Source organism: Petaurus breviceps, unplaced genomic scaffold, assembly GCF_028583685.1.
Source record: "Petaurus breviceps papuanus isolate PSGF00001 unplaced genomic scaffold, PetGlider_PUasm1.0 37, whole genome shotgun sequence".
In the NCBI taxonomy this organism is placed as follows: domain Eukaryota; kingdom Metazoa; phylum Chordata; class Mammalia; order Diprotodontia; family Petauridae; genus Petaurus; species Petaurus breviceps.
Genome location: NW_027186296.1, coordinates 29353411 through 29377951, shown reverse-complemented (window position 1 = coordinate 29377951; position 24541 = coordinate 29353411). Strand labels below are relative to the sequence as shown.

The 24541-nt window shown below is 40.4% G+C and overlaps 1 protein-coding gene across 1 annotated transcript in view; it reads left to right on the top strand.

Annotated features, from left to right (window-relative positions):
- Positions 1-24541, top strand: part of MYO1E (myosin IE) — a 250079-nt gene that overhangs the window by 197324 nt on the left and 28214 nt on the right. The window contains exons 20-24 of the mRNA XM_069098166.1: positions 2659-2773; positions 2990-3159; positions 5933-6078; positions 18723-18869; positions 22647-22804. Coding sequence (XP_068954267.1) covers positions 2659-2773; positions 2990-3159; positions 5933-6078; positions 18723-18869; positions 22647-22804 — 736 coding nt within the window. The remainder of the gene's footprint in view (positions 1-2658; positions 2774-2989; positions 3160-5932; positions 6079-18722; positions 18870-22646; positions 22805-24541) is intronic.

Genomic DNA, 24541 nt, shown 5'->3' with positions numbered 1-24541 from the left:
AGATAGATAGATAGATAGATAGATAGATAGATAGATAGATAGATAGAGATATAATACTAGATTACTTTTAAGGATTCTTCCAAATCTAAACCTTATGACATGATGAATTTAAGGTTCTGGTGGAGGACAGTGAAATTGAGATGCCAATTAGGTAATTGGATATATAGGTCCATACTATGGATAAATATGTATACCTCCATACTCATGTATGGAGGCATAGAGTTTGGAAGTCAATTGTATCCAGATAATAGTTGAAGCCATGAGAATGAATGAGGTTGCCAAAAGAAAGAAACCAAGGACAGACCTGAGAGGAACATTGGGCATATGGGCTCAGGGAGAGGAGGCAAGAAAGAAACCCTTAGAAAAGAAAGAGGAAAACTGATGGAAGGTGTGGTATTTCTGATAACAGGCAAGGAGAGAGAACCTAGGACAGTGTTTGGCACATGGTAGGAGCTTGATATTTATTGACTGAGTGACTGGCTGAGGTTGAGGGGAACAATGTTCAACAGTCTCTTTACCACAACCATTGGGTTTGGTAACTAGGAAGTCATTGGTGGCTTTGAGAGAACAGCTTCAGTAGCACAGTGGGTACAGAAGACAGATTGCAAGAAGTTGATGGGAGTGTGGGTGGTGAGGAATATAGAACTATGAAACAAGAAATAAAGTCCTGTTCCTTCATAACTAAAGCCCAGTTATTTTTATCAGAATATTTTTACTATGGGCTTTCAGTTTTCTTCATTGTAGGATTTTTCCCTTCAGTTTCATTCTATGAAGTCAGGGACATTGTCCCATGTCTTTAAAAAAATTGAATATTCTAGGAAGGAAAACAAAAGGCAAGGAAATAATTTTGCCCATCTTAATTAATACAACTTTCATGATTCATCAACCCATGCCAATCACCTTTTCAAACAGTGGTCTTAAATTGTTATGTCTTTACAGTAGCAAAAACTCATTTCATGTTTCATCACTTTCAGTTTGGAGATCATTTGCAAAATCGCATTAGATATGAAACTAATGTTTTTCATTTAATAAAAAATCAGCCACTCTCTTTTTCAGAGTCCAAGATCTGCCTTGAATATGTCTTGAAATGGACTTTTCCAGTTCTTTTTTAAAAGGACTGTATATAATACCAAGTATCAGTTACTTAAATAAATAGGCATTTTTAAAAACATCTGATGTGTTTGACACTGTGAGGGACACCACATATAAGACATGATCCTTACCCTCAAAAAATTTACCATCCAATTAAGGAAACAAGACTAATATACATGAAATAGGGAGGTGGCATGGTGGATAGAGCACTGGACCTGACGTCAGGAAGACCCAAGTTCAAATCCAACCTCAGATAGTTATTAGCCATATGAGCCTGGGCAAGTCACTTTAAACACTGCATCCCTCAGTTTCCTCTTCTGTAAAATAGGGATAGTACCCAACCTCTCAGGTTTACTATGAGGATCAAATGAAATAATATTTGTAAAGCATTTATAAATCTTAAAACTCTATATAAATGCTAGTTGTTATTATTCTAAAAATATAAAATTATATGAAATTGTGTTGAATTACATGATGCAGACTATACAATCAGATCCATTTGTCTTCTATCACAAGAACTTTATGAGAAAGAATGAGAATTAGTTACTGAAATGTTTTCCCACCCAATTGAGGATAGATAGCTGAGAAACAGAATGGCATAATGGATAGAGTTGGGTTAAAGTACAGGGTTCGAGTACCACCTCTGTCACATACTGGATTTGTGACCCTGGGCAAGTAATTTAAACTCATAATGTTTTAGGCAACTCTCTAAGACTATAAATAACAAAAAAAAAGTGCTAACCTGCCTTATTATGAAGAGCTCACTCCCCTGGGGGTTCATTATACCAATGAGATTGCAGACCCAGTCCCAATCTCTGTCTCTTTATAGAATCGATGATTTAGAGCTGGAGGGAACCTTGGAGGTCATCTAGCCCATCAACTGCCTCGTTTTAGAGTTAAGGCAACTGAGGCCTATAAAGGTTAGGTGTCTTACCCAAGATCACAAAAGTAGTATTCAGCAGAACTTGAAAATCAACCCAGATTATCTGGTTTAAGAAGCAGTACTCTTCTCATTTTATAATGCTTCCTCCCAAAGAAGAGGAAGCATACGAGTCTGATTCAAATCCTTAATTCTCTTATCTCAAGATGAATCACAAAATTAAAAGTTCCCTTGACTGAGTAATTGAATTGACTGTATTTGTGGGGCCATCCATACTGATGCATGCCTTCAAATCCTTGCTATTAGGGACTCTGAGATTGGTGTATCGCTTAAGTTTGAGAGTTCTAAGTTTCAGAGAGCTAAGCACTAAGTCTGACACCAAGATGGTGAGACTCTGGGTTCAGTGAACCAACAGACCCCCTAAAGAGTGGAGTAGTGGTCCGGGTTGAAACAGAATTTGGAACTCTAGGAAGACCCTGTCTCAAAAGAAAACCAAAAAATAGTTGGTAGATTATTGTATATAGTGTCATAAACTGTCAATATAGGTCAGCTTTGATTGACTTTTTTGTTGTTACTAGCCAGGGTTTACTGGGGGAAGGGGAAACAGGAAAATGACTGATCTAAAATAAAAGACATCAATAAAACTCAGACAATAGCTGATATTTGTTTTCCTCTCCATTTAACAGTTATTTCTTCTGGAAGAAATGAGAGAGAGAAAATACGATGGGTATGCCCGGGTGATACAGAAAACTTGGAGGAAATTCGTGGCCCGGAAGAAATATGTCCAAATGAGAGAAGAAGGTATATAAATAAATTGATCATGCATTTATCAAGTATTGAGACTAGGCCAGTGCCAGATGGATCTGGAACTTACCATTATTTTTGCCAGGATGTGAACATACAGTTCCCCTAAAAGATTCACTTAATACTCTGATACTTTCATGCTAAGTTCTTCTCTGCCTCTTCTTACATGATCATCTCTTCCCTTTGTTTCCTTATCCTCCTGGGAAATCTCAGCCTCCGACTTGCTCCTGAACAAGAAAGAGAGAAGGAGAAATAGCATCAACAGGAACTTTATTGGTGATTACATTGGAATGGATGAGCACCCAGAGCTCCGGCAGTTTGTTGGCAAACGAGAGAAGATTGACTTTGCAGATACAGTCATCAAGTATGACAGAAGATTCAAGGTAGGCACCAGGGCCCAGACTGGCACTGAGCTGTATCTTTTGTTATTCTCAAGCAACTGACAATTTATACCAAGAGAGAAATAAATGTTGATGTGGCTTGGTTTTAGTACCCACATAATCTGATAAATAATCGTTGGGTAAACATTTACAAGGCTGCTGAATCCAACAGTCTTAGAAGACAGTCCTGCCCAATAAGAGAAAGGCAGATTTAAGTTTGATCTAAGAGGAAAACTCAGTAATAATTAGAGTTGTCCAAAAGTAGAATAGACAACTTCAGGTGGCAGTAGTTTTCCTATTGAAAGAGGTCTTCAAGTAGATATGGTATGAGTTAGTAGCTAGGGCTTGAAATCATCCAGGCCTGGATTCAGATGCATTTCAGTTACTTCCTATGTGAGTGCCCTCCAGTCCTCAGGTTCCTTACCTACACAATGGGGAAAATATCAGCACTTTCTTCATAGAACAGTGAATGATATAATGTATGTAAAACTCTTTGCAGCTCCATCTAAATTTTGGCTAACATTGCTATGATGTTGTAGAGAAGATCCTTGGTTAGATGGGTTGGAGGGGTTAGAACTTTTTGGGGTCCCTTCCAAATCTGAGATTCTAAAGGCTCTAATGTAGTGGCAGAATTAGGAACTGAATCCAGGTTGCTCTGCTAGCCTCGGATTTCATCAATGATCCTAGCTCTTCTGCCATGGATATTTTTGGAGTGTCTTATTTTAGGGATACTCCCTTACTCTTTTCTGTAGTTCTTCCCCTCCTCTCCCACTATCCTTTAATCATTAAGAATGCCTCCATGAGGCACCACTACCCAAATAGCTATGAGTTAAAAAATGCTGCTAGATCACAGAAAGAATGAAATCAGATGGAGACATTCTTAGTGATTAAGAAATGAAAGGGAAGACTTAGAGAAAGGAGGTAGGGAGTGCCACAAGAATGAAACATCTTAAAGGCATCCACGGCAAAAAAGGTAATGTCATTGATGAAATCCTAGACCAGCAGAGTGACCTGGATTTAGGGACTGACTGCCACTCCCAGAGGTATACCTGGTGGCTTTTACTAGTCTTGGCTTCATCTTCCTTACCTATAAAATAGAGAAAGATATCTCTGATCTCTCTCTCTCTGTCTCTCTCTGTCTCTCTCTCTGTCTCTCTGTCTCTCTCTCTCTCTGTCTCTCTGTCTCTCTCTCTCTCTCTCTCTCTCTCTGTTTCTCCCTCATCTGTCTGTCTGTCTCTCCCCCTCCCCCAGGGTTCTTTAGTAAGAATAAGTCAGAATAAACAATCAAACCAAGAAAATCCTCCAGTATCTTCAGTGTCTGTATTTATTGTTGTTGTTCAAAAATATAGCATTTTTTGCAAAGTCATTTACACAAGTTATCTAATTTAATCCTCACAACAGCCCTGTGAGGTACTATTATTATCCTCATTTTACAGATGAGGAAATAGAAGGGTTATGTAAATTAATGTAAGGCTCCACAGACATTAAGGTAGAATTTGATCTCAGGTCTTCCTGACTTCCAAATCCAACACTATACCCCATACACGCTGGCATCATACCCAGGCATGGAGAATTTGGGGCTGATCATTGCAGTTGAGACTTTCACAATAGGCAACTTTGGTTTCCAGTCAGCAAATACTGGGCTTCTTTCTGTGTATACTCTGCAGCTATAAACAGTTTCCTCATTAGAGAGAAACTGTTTCTACTGTGTAAAAAGGCACAAAGAATCTTGATAATTTAGGGATTGTTTATCCAGTGTAAGGGTACTAGGAATACTCTGCTCCATGGCGCCACCACCAGCCACCTTCATGTCATTTCACCACCTGTTAGTCCCTTCCCCGAATACTGATTGGGGAAACAGAGCTAAAACTCAAGCCACAGCCTGTGTTGCTTTGTTTAGAATGATGCTCAGATTTTGGCAAGAAAGTATTTAAGTTTTTGCTTTGCCCTGAGATTTCCTGCCACTGTTTATTTATTGCAGAGGTAATTTTAAAAGCTGCTGTCTTTGGATGCTGACCCGGCTGTGGATATGGCATGGGTAGTTCCTCGAGCCTCTTGGTAGTCTGCCTTTGGCCTAGTATCCCAGCATTCTTCATAGTATCTTAGATCTAGAACTAGATTCCTTCGAGGTCATTCAGGGATTCTTAACCTGCGGTCTGTGGGCTTTTTTTTTTTAATTTTCATAACTATATTTCAACATAATTGATTTATTTTGACAATTATATTTCAACATAATTGATTTTCTTTGTCATCCTATGTAATTTTTTTTATTATTATTATTCTGAGAAGGGTTCCATAGGCTTTTTACTAGACTGCCAAAAGGGTAAGGTCCCAGACACAAAAAAAGGTTAAGAAGCCCTAATTATTCCAACTCTCTTATTTTTCCAATGAGGAAAGTGAAGACCAGAATGGCTGAATAAGTGAGCCAAGGTAATACAGGAAGTAAGGGAGTCCAGACTTGAACTCAGATCCTCTGGCTACAGGTCCAGTGCCCTTTTCACTATAGCATATTCCCTCCTCAAAACATTCTTCTTTATGTACTAGTTATTTGCCCTTGTGCCACCATACACATTTCCTTTACCCACTGGGATGGCAAGGAAGGGGAGGCTTTACTTTGCTTTTATCTAAGATAATCTCCATGGTAGCTATACACATCTCTTTACTACCACAAATCCAAACCATTCAAGATATTCCTACTTGGATCCCTTCCATGAGTGTCATTTTAACCACCATCAAGTCTACCCAACCTCCTTCCCGTGTTCATCTTTCATTACAGGGTATAAAGCGAGACTTAGTTCTTACCCCAAAGTGTTTGTATTTGATCGGAAGAGAAAAGGTGAAGCAGGGGCCTGATAAGGGCCTGATGAAGGAGGTGCTGAAGCGGAGAATTGAAATGGAAAGGATTCTGTCTGTGTCCCTCAGGTGAGTAACAAAATCATTCCTCAGTCAGGGCTACACCACCTCCCTGTAGACTGCTTGGAATGGTTAAGGAAAGGTTTATGGCTGCTTTTCAGAGGTATTTAGAGTCATAGACAGTTAGAGATGGGGGGGAGAGGGGGGAGGGCTTAGAGAACACCTGCACAAATGGTATGACAGAAGTCATTTCTTTTTTTCCTTCCTCCCAAAATGGAAATCTTAACTTCATGAGCAGCCACGTGGACCCTGGTACAATGGGAACAAAACGCCAAGAAGCTATTTATGGCTGTGTATGTAATAATAGCAGTTTGCATTTGTATAATGCTTCATGGTGTAGAAAGCATTTTGCATATATTACCTAATGTGATCCTTAAAAAGATCCCTATGAATTAGTGCATGTGTTATTATCCCTATTATATAGCCAAAGCTCAAAGCTAAAGTGCCTGGCTCAAGGTCATACAGTTAATTAAACAGGTAGACCTGGGACCTGAACCCAGTTCTTTGACTCTTGACCCTGTATGATATTCCATCCTCTATTCTGATTCATTAATGCATGTTAGTATGACAATGCTTAAACCAAGATGGTGAAAAATGGAACAGAAGATGCTTTAGTCAATCAACAAGCATTTAGTAAGTGCTTACTGTGTGCTAGACACTGTGCTAAGGGCTTGAGGATTCAAAGAAAGGCAGAAAATAGTCCTTGCCTTCAGGAAGCTTACATTCCAATGGGGAAGACTTTTTTTTTTAACAGGTACATACAGAATAATTGAAAGGTAATTTTAGAGAAGCCTCCACAGTAACCAAGGGTATCGGAGAGGGAGAGTGAAGAAAACAGGGCTGGGGAAGATTTCCTGCAAAAGATGACATTTGAGCTGGATCTTAAAGGAAGTCAGAGATCCTATGAGGTGAAGGTGATCTGTGTGATTCAAAACCACAGAGCACTTTCCAAGGCCACCCTCCAGCCTGAAAGGTACAGGGATGACTGAGCACAATGATGCCAGCAAGGGCCATCTCCTGCTGCAACATGACCTGGCCATGGGAGCCATCCTCTCACTGGCAGCTGCCTTGCACCCTGTTCGGCCAACCTGCTCAATAAGTCATCACCGAGTAGCCTGGGTTGACTCTGGGTGCTAAAAGCTACACCTGGAAAATCCCTCATCTTCATGAAACCCTGATGAGATAACTCTTAATGCTTGGAAAACAGGAAGAGAGGCTTCTGATCCCCACAGTCTCCCATTCCAAGTCTTTCCTCCTTGAGTCATGTTTCCGGGACTTTTTGGAAGTGGTTGATGCCCCTTCCAGAGAAACTCTTTGGGCCCCATTTTACAAAGATAGATGTACAAGATGAACACCAGGAAAAACAAACTGGGGAGGAAAAAAGCCAAGCTCTCAAAATTCTTAAAGCATCATCAGCAAAAACTATAGTACTCAGGAAATTCAAAAGTTGTATGTGCTTAAGTCTCTGTCTCGCTAGGCTCAAAATCCTGGCACTAGAGAGATCGACCAAATAATCTAAAGCAGATTTCAAGTTGTGCCTCTTGTCTGTGTCATCATGATTTTCAGTTCCTACTTAGTTGTCCCAAGCAAAAGGAGTCTGGGGAGCTGGGGAGGTGAGGGATTTTAAAAGATGCTAGTTCAGGCTGTGGTAAAGTTTTTAGGCAGATGAATCCATCAAGTTCCTGTCTTTCCACCAAATTCACATCTGATCTATTTCATTGCTGAGGACTTAACAGGGAAGGCCTAAACCTATGCCTGGCTTTCACATGCCCTTCATAGCAATTACAAAAATTACCCATCTCATAGAAAGGGATTTGCCTATTGCCTGTTATCCAGAGAGCTGCACAAGGTTTATCAGATCAGACAGTGATTACATAGTGGTTGGCACATAATGCTACCTAAATGCTCTTACTATTATTGTTAATGCTTCCTGCTCTCCATACTTACCACAGCTAGCTTTGAGGTAGCTAAAGTTCACCAAGGACCCCTCATGGACCCCAGGCAGCATTCTTGTTAATCTCAGAGCGCCAAAAGGGAGGCTTTTCTTTAGACTGTGGGGATATCGGTTCTGCCTTTCTTGGCTGTGTTCTCTGTATACTTTACAGTAGCCACAGAAGAAAACTGGGGAAGTAGGAACTCTTCAGCTATGTGTGGCTCATTTCTTCTGGGAAGGGAGTGGAGATCTTTCCTAAAGTTTATTCTTTTATGTACTAAATTGAAGCTAGTGTTTGATTTTTTCTGTTAATATTTTTATTTATATATCTTTAGATATAAATATAATAAACATAAAATATATAAAAAGATTTTATATCTTTATTTTTATATCATCTGATGTTCTCCTCCCTTTTGAAAAGAACCATCCCATATTTTTTTTTAAAAGGAATTAAAAAATTAATTGAGAAAACCTACCCAACATATTGAAAGAATCTGAAGTGTTACTGGCTGTGACATTTTTTTAATCATTTAGATGTACAAAAGGGATTTATTCCCAAGTCATGCCCATGGCACTTGAATTTATGTTCTTTTTTTTCCCCCAAAGAAATTCACATTTTATTGGTCAGCCCCTTTTTTTATGCTGGGTTTTTTTTTTTTTTTTGGAGAGGGGAAGGTAGGGCAATTGGGGTTAAGTGATTTGCCCAAGGTCACACCTAGTTTTGTGTTAAGTGTCTGAGGCCAGATTTGAACTCAGGTCCTCCTGACTTCAGGGCCTGTGCTCTATTTACCGTGCCACCTAGCCACCCTTTTTTTATGCTGTTTTGCAAACAAATCTCAATACAAAGATAAAAACAGGTCTTGCTTATTAGATTATCACTTAATATTTTGAATATTATTTACAAGAAAAAAGTTCGCATGAAAATATACATCCAAGAATTATAGCTATGTCTAAATAGTAAAGGCAGAATTACTTGCTTCCCTGTCTCCAAACATGCAAGCATCCATATGCATATTTCAGTAAAGGAAAAGTGCTCTTAAGAGTGAACATTATTTAAAACCACAATCTTAGACTTCATTGTACTTGGTTATAAAAATACAGTTAAGTTACATTCTTGAAATATTTCCTCCCCAGATTGTTTACCTTGAGTTTGGTTTTCTGATCCCCTGTGAGGGGTGCAGCACCTGTCGATAATACTGGCTTGTTCTGTGTGCCTAGTCCTAGGTTTGACCCTTGTAGTAGGAGCATCTGAAAAATAAGGCAAGAAGGAGCTCTAGCTAAATGAAAGCCAAGTTTTAGGGAAAAAAGAAAGCTTCATTCCTGATGAAATATAATTAATACAGGAGGGATTCATGATGGATATTATTCCCATGTCTTCTTTTACCTATGAGTTAGAGCATTACAAGAACCCTGTTAGAAAAGAAATCAGCTGGACTTTTCTTTGTGTGAAACTGACCCTGGAGGGGAAACAGACATGGAAACTTGATGTTCTCAAAATTGTTTGGAGAAATCCTGAAATAAAGACTTGATAGTTGTCCCATTTGTAGGAAGATGTGGGAAATAGAACAGCTGTTGAAAACCTTTAGAATTAATAAGGCTTACTGTGTTGTTCTGCTACAATTCTTGAAGGCATAAGCCCTGGCCAGTACAAATGGACTTAGCCACCAACTGGTATGTCCATTATCTAATAAGGGTCAGCTTTGTTGACTTCAGGGATATTCAGAAGCAGCAGACTGGACAGAAGGATCAATTTTATTCAGCCACAGATAACACAGGAAGACTCAAACTAAGGTAGATCCCAGTTGCAACGTGGAAGCCAAAACCACCCGGACAAAATCACAGATCACCAAAGTACTGGGCTATACTAGCCCTTGTACATAACAGCCGCTTTGAATGGGCAGTGCAAGCTGGATGCTTAGATCACTTAAGTCAGTGGTATCAAACTCAAATAGAAATGGGGACCACTAAACCATACATAAAAATTCTAGTGAACTGTTGTTTTTGTATGTCTTTTCATGAATTTATCAATACATTAAAATCAGATAGGAACTACATTTTAATCTGGTTCAAATCTCACTTGGAAGTATTGTGAGCTGCATGTAGCCCTCACACCATATGTTTGCCACCTCCAACAACTCATGTTGCAAACAGTAATGATATTGCCAAAATAGGGCATATCGTTCACTACAGGTAGTAGCAGGACCAGCAATTTGAAGAGAATGTGAAAATGCTGCCTCTCACCCAGAAGTGGTCAATCACTGGTGGAGAAGGAGGCATAGCATTGTCAGATAAGGCCAACATGTTGAATTGTTTTGCTATTTCTTTGTTATGAGAGATAGTTTTATTGGGGTTGGGGTAAAGAAGGGAGATTCTTTGCAAAGTAATTGCAATTTTTTTTTCAAGATCATCAATAAAACATTTAAAAGAGAAAAAGAGAATAATATAAATAGTACTATTGCCAGGGTCAATTAAAACAGGAAGAATCCCCTGGTCTAAATAAAAACTACACTTGAAGACCGATATCAGCAAATCTATGGATGATTTGGCAGGATGTGGAATCATCAGAGGGTGTAAATACACCCATACATAGATTTAGTCATCTGCAGATTGCAGAGTCCTGGCGTATTTCCTGAATCCCACAAGACAGAGTCATCAGTTCTTCTTTCAAATGGCAGTTTGACTCCTGGTCATGCACTGATCTGGTCCAACTCTTACCTCTAAAAACTCTGACCACTAAGAGGATACCCACAAACTGTGATGTCTCCGCATCTTTTCATTCCTATTGTTGTTATTTCTGAAAGTTGCCTTGTTTAACCTTCAAAGGCATGCAGGATTTGGTTGGGTAAAGGAGGAGAAATTATCATGGCCAGAGTAGAGGATCTGATTCAAACTCCATTTGAGAAGCCATTTAACTTGAAGAAAGGTACTATTCTAGGGTGGGCAACACAAACCTTTCCCTGATAACCAGTTGACTGGCAGGATTGGTATGTTTGGGAATGACCACAGGTCTAGTTTATATATATGTCTCAGAATGTGAGAGGCAGAAGGAAACTCAGAAGTAATCTATTCCAACCTGTACCAAAATCCCTTCAGCTTCCTTTCCTTCTCCCCATTTCCTGAATCATTCTTTGTGAAATAAGGAGCAAAAATCATGCCTGGACCATCTGCTTGAACCCCTGAATCTGGTAAATATTCAGGTCCCCAAAGAATCACAGATCTTGTTACCTGTTCACTTGTTAACTGTATTACCTTGTTGTGTTAGCTTGTGTTATCAGTTACCTTGGTAACTATGTTATCAAATTGGCCTTTGTACTTTCACTTTATTATTCGTTGTTTCATGCATTGTCATAGTCAAATAATTCATCACTTAGTGACCAATCTGCAGGTAGTATTTAAAACATAGATAGTTAAGGAGACCATTGTAGACTTCTTGGGTCATATTAAAAGTGGATAGTTCCTTTTGTTAAAACGAACACACTTCATGTTAGGATAAGGAGGGCATATGTTGGAGATATGAATGATGAATAAAGAAGGGAAAAATCAGTTATAACTGTGAAGATGTGTTCTCCTGTTGAAACTGCAAAAGTCTTCCTGCCACCTTTTCATATTTTCATCAAGGATATATTCAGTTTATATATAGAGCATTTTCAAAAGATTTTCTAGAATAAAGTTGGGAGAGTAGCTATTAACTCTTTTTTAGATGGCAGAACTGAGAAACAGAGACAGTAACTAAGTCATTGGAGGCCTGGAGCAGAGCAAGTTAAGGTACTTTAATGAGACCCCAGGTCTTCTACATAGTAGGATCAAAACCTCCTAACAGGAGATATAGAAATAAGGTAGCAAATTTCAACCATGCTAGGAGTTACAGCTATCCTCAAATCTTTTATGATTCATTGGCCTCATTTGCCAAATCATGTCTCACATGTGTCTGGACCTCCTCCTGCTCTTGCTTGGTCTCTGGCCCCCACATGTCCTCAAACTGTGTGCCAGCCCCCTTTCTGCCTCTTAGGCCAAAAAGGAAACAAAAGCATTCTAAATCTTATAAATATATAAAACCGGGTCATACTAAAAAAAATTTATTTTTACAGTTTAGAAAAATAAATGATTTTCTTTGGGCTTTTGCTTAATAACGAATGTTCTTGAGAAGATGAAAAAAGAAACTAAGATATAAAACAATATTTTCAAGTCCTATTAGCCACGAGCCCCAGAGATGAAAGAGAACTGGATGCACAGCAGATCCAGGGAATAGTAGAGGGCATCTTTCAACACTGTATAGAGAGTCAAACATCTGTAAGAAATTGCAACTAGAGCATATGAATAAGACAGTGGTGAGTTCCAAGGATAAGTCTGATTTTTTAGAAAAAACAAACTTTTAAGTTTTGCTTTGGAGCTCGTGGGTCTGAGCTGAGGAAAGGCAAAGAGGGGAGACTGGTGTGAAGTGGGATAGCGTTGCCAACTTACCCTCCTCGATCTTGGGAATGAGGTCTTCAACTAATTTGTTATATACAGAAGTTCCAAAAAACACGTTGTAGTGAAAAGAGTTCTGGAAGCGAGTCCGAGATCCTTGGCTCATATTCCAGCACTGCCCTTTGCTATGCTGGAGAAACTTACTTGACCTCTTGGCCTGTTTCCTCACCTGCAATATTAAGAAGGTTAGGTGAAATGATCTCTTCCATAGGATCCTATAATCTGTTACCTTTCTTCTCCTTATAAGCATAGACAGATGAAACCACTCAAGGTTATTTTTATTTGGTTCATCCAGCAATGATGCAAAGGCAACTTCTCGCTTATGATGCCACCAAACAAGCCAGAAACACTTAATTCCATAGACTATCCTGGTAGGTAGCCCTTAGCAAGAAAGAAGCATCAACATGTCCATTTGCTTTCATGGCTAAGGAGGTGACTGAACCAAACCGAAGAACATAATGTTTTCTTGAAGTTTTCTTTTCCTAAATGTCCAGATGGATAGAAATTAATAATTTCATTGAATTTGTCTCCAGATGAGATGAGATTAGCCATATGTGAAGTAGTTATATATTACTAGCTCTGCAGAGAGTGACTTTCGCAAGTCATATCCCTTCTCTGAACCTGTTTTCACATCTGTATAAGGAAGAGGTTAGATGGAATTTTTCTAATGTCATTTCAAGGTTTATCATTTCTGTGATATAATAGAAGCATCTTCAAAGCAGGGACTATCTGTATATCCAATGACTGGCACATTGGTAGGTACTCAATCCTATTCACTCCCTACTTTTCAACCAGCTTTTATGTATTGTCTTCCCTACATTAGATTATAAACTCCTTGCAGGGAGGGATTGTCTTTTTTTTTTTGTATTTGTCTCTACATAGCAGATGTTTAATATTGTTTCTTGACTGTTGAACTGAGTGAATCTGTTGTTCTAGTCTGCTGAATTGCTATAATATGATTCTGAGAGCTATTTCAGACTTTACATCTGCTCATAAATAGAAAAGTAATAAGTGGGTCAATAGTTCTTTTTTGTGAATTCTTCAATCTTTTGAGCAAGAGGATAGTGGATACTGGGGCGGCTAGGTGGCACAGTGAATAGAACACTGGCCCTGGAGTCAGGAGGACCTGAGTTCAAATCCCAACTCAAACACTTAACACAAAAAACTAGCCATGTGACCTTGGGCAAGTCACTTAACCCCAGTTGCCCTACCTTCCCCCTCCAAAAAGCAAATTTTAAAAAAAGAATATAGTGGATACCTCTATGGTCTTTAGCCAGAAGACTGACTTTGGAATCAAAATACCAATTCTGACACTTATTAGCTGTGTGGTCTTGGGCAAATCATTTGATTTCTCTAACCCTCAATTTTATCATCTATAAATAATAAGAGCTCACATTTATAATTAGCATTTTATGGTTGTTGCTCAGCAATTTATTTTTTTTTGCTTTTTTTGGAGGGAGGAAAGCAGGGCAATTGGGGTTCAGTGACTTCCCCAAGGTCACACATCTAGTAAGTGCTAAGTGTCTGAGGCTGGATTTGAACTCAGGTCCTCCTGACCACAGGGCCAATGCTCTATTCACTGTGCTCCCTAGCTGCCCTGTTGTTCAGTAAGTTTTTAGTCAACTCTTGACTCTTCATGACTGCATTTGGGGTTTTCTTGGCAAAGATACTACAGTGGTTTGCCATTTCCTTCTCCAGCTCATTTTACAGAGAGAAAACTGAGGCAAACAGGGTTAACTGACTTGCCCAGGGTCACACAGATAGTAAGTGTCTGAGGTCAGATTTGAACTCAGGTGAGTCTTCCTGACTTGGCATGCTATCTACTGCAGGGCCTAACTGCCCTAATTAGCCTTTTAACATTTGCCAAATCCCTTACACATCCCCAAAATAATCCAAGGAAGTAAGTAGTAGAGGAATTACTATCCTTATTTTACAGATGAGAAAAATGAAGTCCAGCCCCTCAAGTACTTAATAACAGCCAACAGAAATACTTTACCAGAAGGTTTTAGAGTGGCTTTATTATTCAGTTACAGGTTGTACTGGGTGGCTTCCTAGGCTCCCCTACCCCCAACTCTTACATTCTGGTCTTTTGCTTCACAGAAAAGGTTGAGTTTTGACTCAACATTTTAGAATAAAGAGATTAAATTACTTGCCAATGATCACACAGTTAGTAAATGGTGGATGCAACCTTTGAACTCAGATCTTTCCTAGTCTAGTGCTGTTTTCACTACACCATACTTACCTCTTCATATTTTCACTATCTCACTTGGGTACTATGAGAAAACCATTTTGTCAACCTTTAAACATTGTAGAAAGCAGAGAGAGAGAGAATTTTATTCTATTATCTATTATCTGGACTAAAGGGTTAAGAAGACCCAAGTTCAAATTCTGCCCCAGATCCATACTAGCTGTATAATTCTGGATAAGTCACTTAACCCTCATGTGCTTCAGGTTTGTTGTTTTTTTTAATCCAAAGAGTGGGGGGTGGGGGGGGGCCCACAGACAGACACGGGAAAGGGCGCAGGTCTCAGACTGGGATTTGGGGGGACAGAACAGAAAAGTGAACACTTTATTCAAGATAACTTGGACACTCAAATAATAAATAACTGAAAAACAGTGATTTTCTTGGGGTAGAGGAGAGGGGCTTGATTTTAGTGTGTTTAGGTTGACAACAGACATTTCCCAAACCAGTTCAGTGAAGGGATGGATAATCCACAGACAGATAGCTGCAAACTAACATTCTTTAGTGGGAGGTTAACTTGTCACAGGAGACCAACCGATGGGATACAGCACAGACATAATGCAGTCCACAGTAGGGATGGCATTCTCATCCTGGGGATTTCCTGTTTGTGTACCTACTTTACCGATCATCATGATGGCCAAAAGAAAAAATGTGTGTGTGTGTGTGTGTGTGTGTGTGGTTTTGCCAATCTTTAAGCATTGTAGAGATAGGAGCTATTTTATATGTGTTTGTGGACACACATATCTGTGTATATGTACTCATTCGATCATCATAATTATCCTGCAAAGTAGGTTCACAAATAAGAAATTCCCAGGATGGAACTCCATCCACTAATACGGATTTCAATCTGTGACTTTGTAGATAAGTCTGAAGCAAATGAAGGTTAAGTGACTTGTCCACAATTATACAGCTAGTAGGTATCGGAGGCAGAATTTGAACCCAGGTCTCCCTGACCTTTAATCTTTCTTGACCTTTTATCAAGACTATGCTATCCTTCCTGTAAGGTAGGTTGGCATATTATTCCCATTTTACAGATTTTCCAGAAAACTAAGACCAAGAGAGGCTATTATTTGCCTCTGATAGAGAGAAAGTACCAGAAATTAAATCCATGTATCCATGAGGATTTGGAAATAGTGCCTGTTTGGGGGAAGGGGGTGAAATCCTGCCTGGATCAGTCCTTCTTCCCTCTTAGGCCAAGAAGGCAGTGAGTTAGACTCAGGAATAAAAGGGACCCCACAAATGGTAGAAAGAAGCATCATTCATGCCCAGCTCTGTGGCAAGTCATTTTGTTGCTTCCAGATGAGATTGAGGCAACTGGGGCAGCCAGCAGGAAAAGACACCTAATACAGCTTTGCACAGTCTGATTGACATGCAGCCCCAGGGTCCTTGGCTCCTACAGCTCTCCTCTCTGTCATCCCCTGGCCTGAAAAAATGTGCCATAGAGGTTAGCTTTCAAACATGTTCAGGTTCCTTTGGAATAGAGAGAGCATCCCGTGTTTCAGGAGTTAGATCCAAAGCAAGGAAGCAAGGTTTCTCCTTCTACAGTGAAGTCAGGTCAGTCCCCATGACCTGCCTTTCCTCGAGGGATCCCAGTAGACAGTCAATGGCAGCAACTACAAGGAAGCCTCGGTCACTGCCTTAAACAAGAAAGAGATCACAGAGGAGAGAGGGCTACCTTGGTACAATAGAGCCTGCCAATTGTTGCTGTGGCAACCAGCTCTTGGTTATTTCCTACACTGAGACTTCGCATTTTCACCCGCAACAATTCATGAATGCCACATTGCACTTAATTTATTTTTAATAACAGGAAAAAACAATTTTGTTCTCCCCTGACAAAACGTCCTTCCCAGAGGAGGCTGATCCACCAGTCCTGACCATTTGTTAAGTGGCACTAGGAGATAATTGAAAACGTGTGTAACGTGCAGCCTCTAAGAAGCCTCACTGAGAGGAGACAGAAAGAGGGAGAGAGACATGGAGACAGAAGGGGTAGAGAAAGAAAGGGTGGGGGGGCAGAGATGGAGATAGAAACAGACAGACACAGAATGACAGTGAAAGGCAGAGAGAAAGAGGGAGAGAGGGAGAGACTTCATCTAATGCAGTTTTAAGCTTCCCCAGCTAAAAAATAAAGCAATTGCAGCATTTTCCCACAGGTTCCCCAAGCCCTTGTCAAATCAAGCCAGTTTTGTTTCTCTCAAGGTCACTTTGGTCATGACCTCCTTCACCTCTGCTCCTCCATGATAATGTCTTTTCTAGCTCTCCTGAGGGTGGTGTAGTGGCTCTAATAGTAGACAGGCAGTCATTGAAACCTGAGTCTGAATCCTCTCACAGATTCTGACTTGTGATGCTGTGTGGCCCTAAACAAATCACTTCAACTCTCTGAGCCTCAGATCCCTTATCTGTAAAATGGGAATAACAATGGCAGGGTTCAAGATCAAATTAGAAACTATGTAGAGCACTTGACAAAGCACTGTATAATTATTAGCATTTTTATTTACCTATAGACACACCCTACTCTTCTCACAAAATCTACATGCCTCATGCCTTGCTTTACAAGACATGTAAATATGGCTTGAATTTATCTGGTGCCTACCCTGGAATGTACCCTGGAATGCTTGTTGTAAGGGAAAGAGCATTGAATGTGGAATGAGAAGACCTGGATTTGAATTTTGGTTGTCATTTTCCACTTTCTAGGCCTCAGTTTATTCATCTGTAAAAATGAAGGGATGAGTTAGGTATTCTCCAAAGCAGTGGTATGAAACTCAAATAGAAACAGGTCACTAAACCATGCATAAGGCTCCCTTGGGGATCTCATATTGATGCAGAAAACTTCATGTTAACATGACCTATTTCCCAATTGCATTTCAGTCTGGTTTGGGCTACAGGATGTGGGATGCTGCCTTGTGCTTGACAACTCTACTCTAAAATCTCTTTCAAATTCTAAATACTGTGATATCTGAACAGTTGTCATATTTCTTTCCCTGTCAGTGTTGAATGTCATAACTGTGATAAAAAATTTTGTTTTATTGTGGCATTTTGTGATATTGGGGATAATTATTTCCTTTCACAAAGTCTAACCCTGTTACTTTCATGATTATATGTCTATGTATGCCTGTTTTAGTGAAGTACTATGTCATAGGTCCAGGAAAATCAGAATTTTCCTTGTTGGTTGAACAGTCATTCATCAAACAAAAGATTTTAACAAGGCTCCTTCAGGAATACTATTTTTCTTTAACTTTTATTTCTGACTTTATTGATCCTAAGGACACAGAACATGAAATGAAGTTCAGATTGCATCATAGAATTCTTATATTAGAAAGGACCTTAGGGATTATGTGTTCCTTGCTTTACATTGGGGGAAACTGAGACTCATGGGAGTTGTGATGATTTGCCCAAGTCATGTGGTTATTCAGTAGCAGCATCAGGGCTAGAATTTGGGTCACTTGTCCAGGGCTCCTTCCATGACACAATACTGCCTACTTGTTTTAAAAGGCAAATTTTGCAAGTATCGTAAAGAGGGAAGGATTGTTTGGCATTATCATAAATCACTAAAGCAGGATTTTGTTTTGTGCATGGGCAGCATAAAAATTGCTAATTAAAGATGCCAAATCTCAATGGAACCTGGGAGTGGATGAAGAATGGCTGAAGAATCATTTTGCCGATCTTTATGTGTGTGTGTAGGTATTATCTCCCCTGATCAAATGTCAGTTTCTTGAGTTCAAGGACTGTTTGACTTTTGTCATTATATTCCCAGTACCTAGCCTAGCACTTAGTAGTCTAACTGCTTAATAAATGCTTGTTGATTGATTAATTTGGAGTCAAAGACCTCACTGCTTACCCCCTGTGTAATTTTGAGCAAGTTATTCCAACTCCCTGGGTCTCAGTTTGCTCATCTGTACAATGAGAGAGGGTTGTACAACATGCCAGTAGTGAAGTTCCATCTGAGGTCCTATAATGGGGGCATGACCAGAAGTACAAATCCCTCCCCTGACACCCTGTCTCTTTTCTTTGCAGCACACTACAAGATGACATATTTATTCTCCATGAACAAGAATATGACAGTTTGCTTGAATCAGTCTTCAAGACAGAATTCCTAAGCCTCTTAGCAAAACGTTATGAGGAAAAAACCCAGAAGCAACTACCTCTGAAATTCAGTAATATGTAAGTAGTGGGGCCTGGGAAGCAATGCTTTCCAAATCTAACTAAAGGATGGTTCCTTCTCCACGCCATCCCTCAGTGAAGGCAGAAAAAGTAAAACAACTTCCCTGATTCCCTCAATTTCAGCAGTCCCCATTCTTATCCCATTGCTTTCCATTGCTCCCTTTGGGAGCCAATAAAATGACATCTGAACCTTTGGGGTACCCAGTCTTTGGGGGGTCCATTTATATGGCAGTAATGACCAAGCAAAGTCATTTATTTAACTTTTTTTGGAGAAAGGAAAGCAAAGTGAAGTGGGAAATCATGGGATTTTTCATGGTAGTCCCCCAAAATGTCTGTTTTTCTGAATTGTATCATCACCTTTCTGGTATCCCAGGCTCAAAGCCTGGGAGTTGCCTTTCTCTCTTTCACCGCACCCATCTAATCAGCCTCTACCTGTGTAATATCTCTCAAATACAACTTCTCCTCACCACTCCCATACTTGCTCAGTGGACTGTACTCACATTAGGCTCTTGTCTAGGTTGTCTTGCCTCCAGTTTATCACTTCTCCCATGATCATGTCACTCCTCTCCTCAGACATTTTCAATGGCTTTGCCTTTTCTCCTCTGGTATTCATGGCTCTTTACAATCTGACTTCCCCATTCCTGGCCAGCCTAATCTCATATTATACCTTGTCGTGTACTGCCTATGTGGAAGCTTTCTCTGTCTCTTTTGCTGGATCATCATCTCATGTCCTGTCCCCTAACTGCAGTCGTACCCCAGAGCTGGGTCCTGGGCCCTCTTCTCTCCCTCCCATCTTCCTTAGTGATCTGATCAGGTCTATGAGTTTAATTACCACCTGCCTCTCTGCAGGTGATTCCCAGGTCTTTATAACTAGACCTAATCCCTGGTCCCTCAGTACCAGCTGCCTTATAGACACTTCAAACTGGATGTTCCATAAGAATCTCAAACTCAACATGGTCAAAACTCCATTTCCCACAAAAGCTATTCCTCTTTTGAACACTCTCATCTCTGTCTAGAGTACAACAAACCATCCTTCCTGTCAACCAGATTCACAACCTGTCTGTCTTCCTTGCCCCTTTACTATTTCTCTCACCTTCTATAACCAATCATTTATCAATTCTTATCCATGCTATTCTCGTATCATCTTTTGCTTCCGACGTCTTTATAATATTCGTGCAGCTGTTAGGGCCTCTACCTCAGTTCATCACTGCAGGAATTATTACTATTCCTTCCTAATTGGTCTTCTTGACTCATGTCCTTGCCCTCCCTAATCCAATTTATATGACTGACAAAAGCCAACAGGTTAAATGCTGTAACTCTTCTACTCAGGAAACTTCAATGGTTCCCTATTGCTTCTGGAACAAACGACACACAGTTGGCTTTTGTGGCTTATCTTCCCATGCTGATTGTACATTACTCCTTCCATACACTCTTTGATTTAATCAAATTAGTCTTTGTGCCAACATGCCATCTCCCCAGCCTTTGTTTTTGTACAAGGTATACCCCATGTCCAGAATGACCTCCCTCTTCACTTCTATTCTTAGAATCCCAAACTTCCTTAAAAACTCAACTCCTGTACCACCTACTTAGTGTAGAAGACCTTTCCAAATCCTCCCAGCTGGCAGTGCCAGTCTCCTGCCCCATTTACTTTGTATTTGCTTCTCTGTGCATAGACCATTTCCCCTGACAGAACATAACATGTCTGGAGAGCAAGAAACATTTTTTTCATCTTTGCATCCCCAGCACAGTGTCTGGCACAATAAGAATTTAATAAATCCTTGTTGATTGGTTGTTTTCTTCTATGTCTGTAACTCTCCTTCATTCCCCACATCTGGGATGGACTCATTCCCACTCTATCTACTGAAGGAAAGAAGGAAGGGAAACCATTTAAGGCCCAACTCAATGACCACTTCCTCCTTCCTCCCTCTGTGGAAGTTTCCATAACTCCTTTCCCCCCAGAGGAGCATGACTTCTCATCACATTTTGCCTGAACTTCTTAGCGTTCGTCCGATGCTCCCTTGTGGTCTAATTGTTACTGTATGTGACATTGTCCCCATTAGAGTCTAAGCTTCTGGAGAGCAGGCTCTTTGTTGTATCAATAACAGACAGGAAAAAGGGTGACCAACCTACTTGACTTTATGCATGGCATGGTCAGCCTAAAGCCTGCTTCAGTCAGTAGCTTTGTATCCTCAGTCCCTACTGTGGTAACTTGATCCATAGGGTAGAGAGCCAGACTTTTGATTGCCCTGATACTTCCAGATAAAAAAAAAAAAAACTGGTCAGCATCATTTCTGCCACTTATAGTCTTTTTTTTTTTTTTAAAGCAATCTGGCTTAAGTGATTTGTTCAGAGTCATACAACTATTAAATATCTGAGGCCAAATCTTCCAGACTCTATCCATTGCACTACCTCCTGCCCCACCTTACCCAAAGCAGGTGTTTAACAAATGCTTGCTAAATTAAAGTAATGTGCATTCTTGGAGCATCCAGAGTGAACAGGATAGGTGTGCTTTGAAGGGGCTGAATCTGATCCTCACATTGCATAGAATGTGGAAGCTTCTAATAAATTGGGCTCCAGCTCCAGGGGGCAGTAGATAAGAGTGCCAAGCCCAGATTCAAGAACACTTGGGTTTAAATCCTGCTTCAGATACGTAGTAGCTATGCCAACCTGGCAAGTCGCTTAGGCTCAGCCTCAGTTTCCTCATCTGTAAAATGAGGGTTTGGCCTCTGAAGTCTCTCCCAGCTCAGTCTGTCATCCTTTTGCTTTCTTTTGCACTTGAATATATTTGTTGTATCCCCTACCAGCTCTTCACAGTCACGGGGCTGCTGTTCACTAGGAACAAGAAAGATATCTGACCCAGGCCTGGGAAGGACCTGAGTTCTGAACCAATGTATAGGCACCATTTCTTTTTTTTTTTTTTTTTGGCTTTTTGGAGGGCAATTGAGGTTAAGTGACTTACCCAAGGTCACACAACTAGTTTTTGGTGTTACGTGTCTGAGGCATGATTTGAACTCAGGTCCTCCTGACTCTGGGGCCAGTGTATAGGCACCATGTCTAATGATGGTCACAGGAGGGAGACTGTCCAAAAGGATTGCACAATGTGTCTGCAGCATGGAAGTTAGCTAGTACCACCAAGCCAGTACCAGAGCCAACTGAATTATTTTCACTTGAGTATCTCAGGATGGGATCGTGTTGGCACCTCTTCTTTTGCCCTATTTGTTTTTCACTCTGGCAGAAGCCAGAATCAAAAGGGCCAAGGCCAGAATCCCTCTGCTTTGGCACTGAGCAAATGATATAGTTAGTGCTGGCCAGGGCTTCAGGAACCCCAGGCCACACCCCTGCAGTCCTTGCCAACTTCACTACCTCAGCTCGACTTCTTGGGGAGGACACACAGGGCTTCCCAGTAACGAGACTCCCATCACTGAGTGTTGGCTGTTCATCTTTTTGGTGTCCCCTGTCATTTAATTGGTGTGGGGAACTTCTGGTAAGAAAGCATTCTCTTCCCAATGGAGTCTGGCCAATGTTCTGTAATATAGAGTCAGAGAGTTGACTGGGACATTTAGAGGTTAAGTGACTTGCCTAAGGTCCCATTTCCAGTATGTGTCTGGACTTGAAGACAGGTCTTCCTGATACTGAGGTTAGCTCTCTCTCTCTCTCTCACTTTCTCTCTCTCTCTCTCTCTCTCTCTCTCTCTCTCTCTCTCTCTCCCCCCCAATAATGGTACACTGCCTCTCTTCTCAATCACTTATCCCAGCTTTGTAAATGTACTTGTCACAGGCTTGAACTGAAGTTGAAAAAGGAGAACTGGGGCCCATGGAGTGCAGGGGGCTCCCGCCAAGTTCAGTTCCACCAAGGCTATGGAGACCTCGCCATTCTCAAGCCCAGTAACAAAGTGCTGCAGGTCAGCATCGGACCAGGGCTCCCCAAGAATTCCCGTAAGTGTGGCTTCCCTCCCTACTTGCCAAGCAGGGAGATGGAGAGATGGTTTCTGGGGTGGTTTCCTTCTCTCTCCCTTTTCAGTTCTCTAGCACCATTCTTCCACTATCGATGTCTGTCATGTACCCAATGCCAAGAGGGGCCCAATGAAATCAGCTTCTTACTTAGGATTTCCATGTTGCACATATCTGAGTGAATTTTCCAAAATGTGCATATTTCACACTGACCCAAGAAAAAGATTTACAAGTTCCACATATACTTTCTTAAACTAATTTGATAAGTGTATTGTACACAGCATAATAATAATGCCACACTTGTATAAAGTGCTTTAAGATTTAAGAAGCATTATACACATGCTATAGAATTTGCTGTCAACCATCTAGAATTGTGCAAATGTTATTATCCCCATTTTATGGATTGGAAAATTGGATCAGGAAGACCTAGGTTCAGATCCTATCTCAGACACTTGCCAGCTGTGTAACCCTGGCCAGGTCACTTTTTTGAGGGTGCTGGACTCAATGACCCTTTGAACTATTGATCTATGATTCCATAACTGGACTCTGTGATGTCAAGCACAGTTACTCAAGCTTAGACTTGGTCAAAAAGATAGGGGTTCAAAATCCACATCTGACCCTACTTATGCTTCCTTGAGGAAGACATTAACTACTCTGTGCCTCAGTTTCCTCATCAATAAAATAGGATTGTAATAATGCTTGACATTCCAATCTTACAATGTTGTCAGGAGGATCAAATGAGATCCTATATAAAGGGCTTTGCAAACTTTAAAGCACTGTGTAAATGTCAGTATTGTTTTTGCCAAAGGTGATAGATGCTTCCATATTCTTCCCTTTGCATTAGGGCTGCCTCTGTATAGCGCATATTATTAATTAGCTACACAGATGGGCTATCATTTGGTTGACCCCTGGCTTCCTGCCCATTTTTCTTTTTACCTAGTCTTTCTATTAGCTTAACCAAAATCAAATCTAAGCTCATTGCAAGGTCCCCCACACCAATTCAACTTTCTAAATCATCTCAATTCCTCAAATGCTCTGGACCAGACACTTCACTTTGGGAGATTGTCTCATTCCTGCTTCTCACGTCACATCACTTCCTGAAAACATTGTCCTTGAGAGAGCCTGTCAAATTTGCCCTTCCATCACTTACAGATACCCACAAGCCTGCTTCTCTTAGGAGAAGCCCTCTTGGATTCAGGAAGTTAGAGCTTTCCTGGATGTTGTCCTACATAAGGATGAAGATCTCAAAATCATTTGGTCTCTACCGCTAAAATAAACCTCTCATTAACATGCATTTGTATTTTTACAAGTAACATTCACCATTCATGGAGCCCTGAGGAATAATATTAAGTCATAATTAATGATATTTATATATTGCTTTAAAGTTAGCAAAAGTATGTCACATACACTATCTAATTTGAGACTCAAAAAAACTATTTGAGGGGAGTTTTATCATCTCCAGGTTAATGTATGGGAAAACAGGCTCAGAGAATTTGTTACTTGGCCAGTGTCGAGTCAGAATTTGACCCCGTGACTTGTCCTATTATTATAACATTCTGCTTTAAATTGGAATGGTCCCATTTCCAGTGGGATTAAAACCAGACACAGTTACAGTGGTTTAAATCTCAAAGTCCTCCTCTCACCAACCTACCACCCTCTCTGCTGTAATTATATGGCCGTTTTATTTCCTGAAGCTCTTCCAAGCTTCCCCTCTGCTCTAGC